Here is a 9,952-nt window from a genome sequence, read left to right as displayed (position 1 = left end):
ACAGGATATACCAAGGACAGCTTTCTCTACTAGGTATGGGTTGTATGAGTACCTAGTGATGTCTTTCGGTCTCACCAATGCCCCGGCTTTCTTCATGTACCTGATGAACTCAGTCTTCATGCCAGAGTTGGATAAGTTTGTGGTAGTGTTCATTGATGACATTTTGATCTACTCCAAGAATGATGAAGAGCATACCTGTCACCTCCAGATAGTCCTGACTCGACTCAGAGAGCACCAGCTGTATGCTAAATTCAGCAAGTGCGAGTTTTGGTTAGATCGAGTGCAGTTTTTGGGACATGTGTTGACACCTGAGGGCGTTTCTGTAGATCCCAGCAAGGTGCAAGATGTGTTAGATTGGAAGTCTCCTAGGTCTGTGCACCAGATCCGTCAGTTCCTTGGGCTAGCTGGATACTATCGACGTTTCATCCCCGATTTCTCCAAGATAGCCCAGCCCATGACTAAGCTACTCTAGAAAGAAGCTAAGTTTGTTTGGGGTCCAGCTTGTGAAGAAGCTTTTCAGTCCCTAAAGACTTTTCTGACCACTGCTCCTGTATTGGCTCAACCTGATATTGAGAGGCCCTTTGATGTTTACTGTGATGCCTCGAAGACGGGATTGGGGTGTGTGCTTATGCAAGAGGGGCGTGTGATAGCTTATGCTTCGCGCCAACTGAAGAAGCACGAGGTGAACTACCCTACCCATGATTTAGAGCTAGCTGCTGTAGTTCACTCTCTGAAGATTTGGAGGCATTATTTGTTGGGCAACAAAGTGCATATCTTCACTGACCACAAGAGCCTTAAGTATATTTTCACTCAGTCTGAGTTGAACATGAGGCAAAGGAGATGGTTAGAGTTGATCAAGGATTATAATTTGGAAGTCCACTATCATCCAGGAAAAGCCAATGTGGTAGCTGATGCCTTAAGTCGTAAGTCGCATCAGGTTGAGGATATACCCTTGTCACTTCACCACACAGAGGTGCTAGCTCAGATTGCTTTGACCTCAGAGCTGCTGGAGCAAATTATTCAGGAACAAAAGGAAGACCTCGAAGAGATTCCTCACATCAAGAAGTTGCTAGCTGAAGGACGTGGACCTCATTTTAGCATTGATGAACTAGGAGTCGTGAGATACAAGGATAGGCTGGTGGTTCCATCCAATGAAGAGCTGAAAAGAAAGATTTTAAAAGAAGCCCATCATTCCAAGCTGTCTATCCACCCTGGTAGCAACAAGATGTACCATGATCTACGCCAACTGTACTGGTGGTCTTACATGAAGCAAGATATCACCCAGTTCGTTGCGGAGTGTGACACTTGTGGTAGAGTCAAGGCAGATCATATGCGTACTCCTGGATATCTGCAGCCCTTGCCCATTCCTGTTTGGAAATGGGAGGATATTTCCCTAGATTTCATTGTGGGTTTACCCCGCACCTCCTCGGGCTTTGATTCTATTTGGGTCATTGTGGACCGTCTCACCAAGTCTGCCCACTTCCTTCCGGTGGACACTAGATACAATGCCAAGAAGTATGCAGAGTTATACTTTGATCGGATTGTGACCCTACATGGAGTTCCTCTCACCATCATCTCTGATAGAGGGTCAGTTTTTGTCTCTTGTTTCTGGGAGAAACTCCAGGAGTGTTTGGGTACTCATCTTCTCAGAAGCTCGGCATACCATCCCCAGACTGATGGTCAAACTGAAAGGGTGAACCAGGTGCTCGAGGATATGCTGCGGGCTTATACCATCTCTTTTCCTGAGAAGTGGGATCAGTGTTTGAAGCTGGCCGAATTTTCTTATAATAACAGCTATCAGGAGAGTATTCGTATGGCACCATTTGAAGCTTTATATGGACAGAAGTGTAGGACGCCACTAAACTAGGTTGAGGTAGGAGACCGTGGGTACTTCAGGCCGGATTTCATAAAGGAGGCTCGAGAGAAAGTAAATATAATTCGTGAACACTTGAAGTCAGCCCAGAGTCAACAGAAGGCTTACGCCGACAAACGAAGAAGACCTTTAGAATTTGCAGCTGGAGATTATGTGTATCTCAAAGTATCTCCTATGAGAGGGATACATCGGTTTGGTGTCCATGGCAAGTTAGCCCCTCGGTATGTGGGTCCATACAAGGTGTTGCAGTAGTGTGGTCCCGTTGCTTATCGTCTCCAACTCCCTGAAATTCTCTCGGCAGTTCACAATGTATTTCACGTCTCGCAACTGAAGAAATGCCTACGAGTTCCTGAAGAATCTGTAGAAATAGAAGGACTTCTGCTCCAACCTGATTTGTCTTATGTGGAGCATCCTATAAAAATTTTGGATGAGAAGGAGAGAGTGACCAGGAACAGGGTGATAAAGTTTTACAAGGTACAATGGCGAAATCATTCTGAGGCTGAAGCCATGTGGGAACAAGAGAGTTACCTATTGAAGCATTACCCCCATCTTCTCAATGGTTCTAATAGTTAGTTGCTGCGTCGAAATGTATTTCCTACCTTGTTCTCACACTAGGCACATGAAATCTCGGGTCGAGATTTTGTTTTAGGGGGGTAGATTTGTAACACCCTCGGTGTTATGCCTTAATCAAAATATTAAACCATGTCATGAGCATCATGTTTATGTATTATTGCATGTGGTAAATGAGAAATTAAATTTTATTGCACTAATTCTCAAATTGAGCTCTAATTTATTCCTTGTCCAAGTTGTCCTTCCAGCACGTCATCTCTCTCCACGTGAGAGCTCCTTAGCCACAAAGTCAAATGATAAATTATTGTCATTCACTAATTATTAGCATACCACTTGGCAAGATTTATATCTCCATCAATCTCGCGACGCGCCACTGTCATCTCTCGTTGTTCTAATTATCCCGCTTTTACTTCGCTTGCTAATCACCTTGAAAAATCATCAGTGCACGACGCGCTGCCACTGGCATAGTGTGTCGCACACGCTACGCATTAATCTCAATCACAAGTTCGGTCGCTGAGCACGCCGTTCGCTCACTGCTCTGCAAACGCAGTGCACGCACCCTTCTTCACGTCAGACCGAAGCAGTGAAGATTTTCCTCGTGTCAGAACTGGAGAAGTGAAGATTTTCCATACGTCAACACTGTAGCAGCGGGGGGGGGGGGGGGAGTTTCAATCAGAATGGTACCAGCGCAGCTTTTCATCACGACAGACTGAAGCGTAGATTTTCCCAACTGCGACACTGTAGCAGCGCAGAAATCACTGTTCACGCGTGGAAAACACTGTTTATCCGTGGAAAAATCACCGTAGCCAGTGGAAAATGTTGTTTGTCCATGCAACACGTCGTTCCCGCGGCGCTTTATTACCTTTAAGCAAGCTAGTTTAGCCACTAACCTTACGACGCGTCGCTGTCGTGTCTTCGCTTCTCTATTCCTACGTTTTCTGTCTTTAAAAGGATACGCCGAGCCGTTCCGCTCCACTGCTCACTTGCTTCTCTCAAATCAAGTTTCTCTGTTCTTGTCCGTGAAAGCTGCGTCTATCGATTTCTCCTGAGCTGCAATAATCAGCTGAGGTAGCTAGTCTATAATTGATCTTTTCATTCTCTAATGTTTCCTTGACCTGTGATCTCCTCCTCAGTTAATTCCTTGACCTGCATAAATGAACCAGCACCCCACCGCCAAGTACGTTCAGCCCCAAAGCCCACTCCAGTCCTGACATGCTCGTAAGTCCAAGACCACTCAAAGTTCAATCCTTGAATTAATTCTCTCATGACCAAGACCTCACCACCGCACACGGCAGGAGCCAGAGGACAACCCTGCCAACTCATTTCATGCTTCCTGACTACTCATGACCACCCACGATCAGTGCTATATATGGCTCTGCTCCACTCCACGCAGGGCAGGCATTTGCTAAGCTCCCTGGTGTCTCTCCTCTTGCATTGCCTCCACACATCGATCACCGTAGGTGGCACTTCATTCAATTCTGAGGTAGCTAGCCTATAAGAATTCCTTCATTCTTCTTCTTATTTTCTTGACTCGTGGTCTCATCTAGTAATTCTAGACCCACAGTCATGTGCAAGTCAGCAAGTTCAATTGCGTGATTAGCCTCCTCCAATAATATCATTTTCTTCATCTCTAGAGCTCATTTGAATTTATTTATTCATGGTGAAATAAATTTTGTTAGATTCCTAAATTCATGATCTATCTGTTAGTGTAATTAGTTCGTATAGTTCAGTGATATCTTTAGGGTTACTTTATTATTTTGAAATGCTTATTATGGTTATTTAGAGAATGAATTTTTATGATGCATGGTAGCTAGTGCACCTTGTTTTATTATATATATAGTAAATTGATTTTAACAATAAGGATGCCTTTAGTTGCTAAGATAGTATATGAAATGTTTCATACTTGTTTAGTGGGAATAATAGGTAACCTTGCGTATTAGTCATTAGAGTTAGCTTAGTAGCTTGGTAGATGTATTCTTATTTTAAGAGTTGCGGTTGCCTATATATTAATTATTGCATCATCATCACTACATGCATATAGAGGACGAGCCACTGGAGATCGTGACATTCGGCGAGCAGGAGTACGACGAAGTCATCGAAGAGTACGAGGAGATCCTCGTGCAGGAGGACGTTCCGGAGCCACCCGTCACTGACTTTGCTAACACCGCGCCTGCCCAAGGCAAGCCCCGGTGCATAACCCCTATTTTTAAATGATCTGAATATATTTATATGATATGCATTTACGTTACAGGCATTTTATGGAAGCTACATGCATAAATATTTCCACCATGAGTCCTACTAGTATAGGTCGAGTAGCTGCTATGCTCAGGATGTCGGTAGCGTGAGTAACCTGTCGTTACTCGCAAATAGGTGATTAAACTATGATATCATGATGAAATAATGGAAAGGAAAATGGTGACCGGACAGGGATGTGGATTTGGTACTGGTGGGTGTGAGGGGTTGTGTCCTGCGGCCAACAGGGCATAGCCCGATTACACTTTTTCCCTGTCTGTGTCGATTAAGGAGTCGGTACTCTTGGGGATTTTCAAAGAGTGGAATTTACAGCAGCAAATCTGCTTATGATGCTCTTTTTCATCGGTACAACAAGATTTGCACCATGGAAGCAGATTTGGAGAAGCTAGGCCCCATAAAGTGCAAGTTCTTGATTTGGCTTGCAGTGAATAATAGATGCTGGACAGCAGACCATCTTGCGAAGCGTGGCTTGCCACAACCTGCTGTTTGCCCTCTAGGTGAACCCAAAAGCTTAAGCCATTGGGAAGAGGTGGGCAATCCACTTATTCACTTCAACATCTAGCACCTTTTGATAACAGAATAACAGATGGACATTTAAATACTTCTCTATATTGATAGCTAGTTTTGTTGTTATATTTGGTAGTTAGGATATTGTAATCTCATACTGCCATATGTATCTGGGGAGGGTCAACACAAAAGGGTCAATGCAAATATCCCATGTGTTATACGCATTCTACTTCTCTTTAATTCGATGTTAGGGTTCGGCAGCGATGACTTGCAGCTGGTGGGGTTTGGGTTTGCCGTTTCGGCCATGCTTCTGATGTTAGGGTTTTTGCTGATTTTCCTTAAATTAACAATGCAAGTGTTAGGTTTTCGGGCCCGGTTTTCCTTATAAACTAAAGGCAGAGCTCCTGTCAATTGCGTTAAAAAAAAGTATATAGGTTATACATACCAAGTATTTAACCAACTCAACAAACTTGGAGTAGAGATCTGGCAGGGCACGCATGTTCAAATCTGCAATAACTTTGTCCTCAGAGATGCATTTTTCAACTTCTGCAAATATCTTATTTATGACCCTGAAAGCACATAAATAAACACCATCAAGTAGGCCATGGATCAGTAAATTATTTCTTCAGAGTTTAATAGATGAAATATAGGAGGGACCTTTTCTCTGGTTCGCCCTGTACAAGGTCATTGATGATATTCTTAAATGATACATAACATTCCTCAATTGCACAGTTAAAATAATAATCATTCTCAAGCCTGTTTTTCAGATCTCGGTCTTTGCCATTGCTATCTTTAGCCATGTCAACTGCTGTCGGGATCTGACATTCATGATGTTAACAACAGGTCAACCCTTTTTAACTTACAAACAAAATATGAATGAACATTGCCTCTAACATGATGTAATACAAAGAATAAAGCCATAAAAATTAAAAAGCAGATAATAACCTTGCTGGCAAGTAAAAATGGAGGCCACTGCATGACACCAAGGGCCTGATCAGACACATAAGGAACAAGTAGCAGCTCCTTCTCCCTAAATAAAAAAATGTGGGCATCAACTTAGGTCAGGAAAAACAAATCGAGCTGGAAATTAAGTTTACCCATATAATCCAATCACCTGTTGTCTATAAGATCTTCATCTCGAAAGCTGGTGATAATTTCATTCCACATTTGTGCAAACCTTGCTGCTATATTCTCCTTGTCTGCATGTTCCATCTAAAAAGTAGCGTCAATAACAAAAAAATATACACAGAATTAGCAATCAAGCCATTTGAAGTTTGCAGAAATATATTAAGAGTACAAATGGCACCTCTTTGAAACGATTGTGTAAGTAAGACCTCAGACCTTTCTTCCTTTTTGTATCAGATGTTTCAACAGGAATTAGGCATGAGTTAAAGGCTAAAGGTATTGAATCAAAGCGAGCTCGCAGCATCCCCAGTGTACGAATCTGTCTCACCCAAAAAACATGAAAGGTTTGCTTTTTATCAAATGTTTCAACCAAAATTAGATGCACATAAGAGGCTAAAGGTATTGAATTAAACAAAGTCACCACACCCAGTGTCTGAATCTGTCTCTTCAGAAAATGAAAGGTAAATGTGATAGAATTCTTTGCAAAACTGCAATTAGTCATTTGAAGTACACAAAATCATTGTGTAATCAGAAAGTCAGATCTATTCAGGGTAATCTATCACTTTGAGTTACTCCTGACCCCTGAACTTATTGGGCACATTCCGTTCACCAGAATTAGTTAAACGAACAGCAAGAAATCCCTTATCAGGGTTAGTCAGAGACTCACAAGTACTAGGATTTACTGCATGGGTAAGATTCTAATAAAGACACTTCCTAAATTGATGTGTTGTTACTTCCTATATTCGCTAGATAATTTCTGCCAAAAGATCATTTGTACCATAAAGAAATCTGAAAATAAATCTTTTGTGCACGATTCGTATGTAGAAAAAAGTCAACAAGAAAAATACCTCTCCGAGTCGTTGGAAAGCACCGTAAATTCCACCAAGCAGAGTGGAGAAGATTGTATACCAAATTTGTGTATCCATGAAATATACCTGTAAAGAAAACAAAAATGCACGAAAATCAATGTCGTCCTCCTACACTGCTCAAGTCCACATAATACACATTTATTTAATAGGAGACAAACAATTTAACTTCCTGTTTTCAGGAGAAAACAATATGTGTGGTCATAAGAAGACCTTAAATTCTCGAGAAAAGCAAAGGAGAAGGTCCTACCAGAATGATTGGGGCCCAAAGTGCAATAACAACACCGATGTTGCTCTTTTCTGCACAATAAACTTTGGTATCGGTACAATTGAATGAGCACGAAATATTGTTCGAAAAACATACATACCACTTGGGAAAACTTCATGCCACCGGAAAGTACGTATGGGGGTCTTCATGATAACCTTGGTGGGTTCAACAAGAGGTTTGATCTATAGGAACAAACATAACTGAGTTGGAGACATAGTTCATTCAAAAACATATGTGTTTGAAATAGTAAATAACAATTAGTTCAATTTTCTCTGACTGGCTTACACGACAAGGGCCATTTACTGCTATGAACATGGAATTGGCCAACATTTATTTATTGACAGTTCATGCAAATGCATGGGCAAGCACATACCATATATACATATGGATTTAGTGTAGTTACTATTACCAAGCCGTTCAATGAGGCCTGTTCTTCTGATCTCATATCTTTCCAGTGCAATGATGGAACAACATATATTTAGGGACAGAGAGAATAATGGCTTTCACAATTTAGGCATGTGAGGACTGAGGTTGAATAACTGTAGCTTCAATTTTTTTCTGAAGGAAACTCAACTAAGCATGTTGCATCCACTAACCACCAGACTTCTGCAACACACTACCTCAAAGTTAAACATCACTAATAACCTGTAACAGATGTTTTACGATAAAAAAAACCTGTAACAGATGCAACATGGGCAGCATTTTTAAGCCATGTTAATATGTAATAGTTTTGTCTACTAACAATATACCTCGCATTGCACAGGCGAGGGTAAGGCTTGCCACTAACACCCTTCCCCAGACCCCGCACAGAGCGGGAGCTCTCTGCACTGGGTACGCCCTTTTTATATATATATCATGCTCTATCTTAAGAATATGAAAGTGAACTTCAATGTGCTGGTTATGTGAATCTTCAAAAAATGACAAATAATAACTAATAGTAGATATGAATATGTGAAATGACTACAGACGGCTTCAATTTGAAGGCACATGTATAGTCGTATGTTTGGCTACCAAATACATCGTATTGACTTCGTTGAATTGATGATTAATGAAATAAACCATGGCAAAACAAAATTGTGTGTAGAACTACCTCCACATAGTAGCTAAATGCAAACTTTATCAAGAGAAGAGCAATCCAGAACATGGTGTACCTAAAAATACAAATCAAGATCATTGTGTTAAATTAAAAGATAATAAACTGGTACCTATCTTTCTAATTAAAATAGTTTTGCTAAATAAGTTGCATTCATGTACAAGCACACACAAAAGCATGTATTCTTACATGAAAAGTGAGAAAGCACTTTCATGCATCCCCCTACCAACAAACAGACGAGGCTGCATGAAGACACACAACATTAGTTCATGATGTTCAACTATAAATCAGCATTATAAAAAACTTCTACATTAGTTCCAACATAGAAACTAATAAGTAAAACAATGTTAATTACCTAAAAGTAAAATACCCCAAAAGGTATCTTTCAAAACACAAAAGGTTATTTAAGTAAAAATATACAATTCTAAGTTAGTATCCATCATCTTGGTTGCTATATTTTTTTTCTCGGATATGCAGGAGAGCTTGTGCATCATTATATTAAATAGGAGTCTAAGAAGACTCATAAAGCCCATTAGGGCATGATTTTACATGAATGACTAGTCGGGAAAACAATAAACTTCGACTAGCAACCTAAACACCACACTATGGCAAATATGTCTAAGACCTTTAGTCCCAGCGATACACCACAATTTTGCCTCACCCCTAATTTCTTGCATGAGAGCATTAACATTAGGTGAGGTCCCTTCAAAGACACAGGCATTCCTATGTTTCCAAACCCACCATGCCACCATCACCACTAAAGAATTGAAACCCTTGTGGCGATGCTTTTCAATTTGCTGCAATGTGCAGCACCACCACTCAATGAAACTTAGAACATCCTATATGTCTTTCAAAAAATTGCAACTGAAAGAAAACTGGCAAATGAAACATATTTTCTTCAAGGGTCAAGATAATGTTCAGGTAAAAAAGATATTTTTTCTGTAGTACATAGGAGAACTGATATCATTGTACTAAGAGACAAAAACTAGTCCAAACACAAAGGTTTAGGTCAACATAATATAAAACCTGGTACACTAAAGTGAAATGATAATTCAGAACTAAGGGATGGGTAGTGTAATTTATTAAAATTTCAAGTTCACCTGAGACCACCATATGATCAACCTCACAAGCTTGAAGTCTGAACTTTCAAGGCTCCGGCGTAGAAATGGAAGAAGAAAAAGAATAGCAGAAAGCATACTGGGTGACAAATATATGACTACTGAAACAACAAATAGTAGCGGGTGGTTTCGACCATTTCCGAACCAGCTTTTGATGATTCTGATAATTCCAGTTGGATTTTCCCAGGTGTAAGCATATGTAACTGGCAATAGTACCACCCACAAGGCTGCCATTGTGAATTTTAGAACATATCTCAGCTTAACTGCAAATTCCATTGT

General features: G+C 40.7%; 1 protein-coding gene across 1 annotated transcript; it reads right to left on the bottom strand.

The window, feature by feature from the left end:
• Window positions 1–4,055: 4,055 nt before the first annotated feature.
• LOC136533000 (callose synthase 2-like) lies at window positions 4,056–9,946 on the bottom strand. The gene is made up of 11 exons (XM_066525562.1): window positions 9,656–9,946; window positions 8,745–8,797; window positions 8,553–8,613; window positions 7,563–7,644; window positions 7,445–7,494; window positions 7,177–7,263; window positions 6,510–6,647; window positions 6,318–6,415; window positions 6,149–6,233; window positions 5,861–6,021; window positions 4,056–5,772 (listed from the first exon to the last, which is right to left on the bottom strand). The coding sequence occupies exons 1-11, from the start codon at window positions 9,905–9,907 to the stop codon at window positions 5,586–5,588; spliced, it is 1,254 nt and encodes a 417-aa protein (XP_066381659.1). The 5' UTR covers window positions 9,908–9,946; the 3' UTR covers window positions 4,056–5,585.
• Between the last annotated feature and the right edge of the window lie 6 nt (window positions 9,947–9,952).

Source organism: Miscanthus floridulus, unplaced genomic scaffold (assembly GCF_019320115.1).
Source record: "Miscanthus floridulus cultivar M001 unplaced genomic scaffold, ASM1932011v1 fs_767_1_2, whole genome shotgun sequence".
NCBI classification, from domain to species: Eukaryota; Viridiplantae; Streptophyta; class Magnoliopsida; order Poales; family Poaceae; genus Miscanthus; species Miscanthus floridulus.
This window is presented reverse-complemented; position numbering and strand designations above follow the sequence as displayed.

Excerpts from the sequence above, each read along its gene's own strand:
- LOC136533000 (XM_066525562.1), bottom strand. The coding sequence starts at position 9,907 with ATGGCAGCCTTGTGGGTGGTACTATTGCCAGTTACATATGCTTACACC. Across the intron at positions 8,614-8,744 it reads AGTGCTTTCTCACTTTTCAT|GTACACCATGTTCTGGATTG; the intron begins GTAAGAATACAT and ends TTGTATTTTTAG. Across the intron at positions 6,416-6,509 it reads TACACAATCGTTTCAAAGAG|ATGGAACATGCAGACAAGGA; the intron begins GTGCCATTTGTA and ends GCTACTTTTTAG.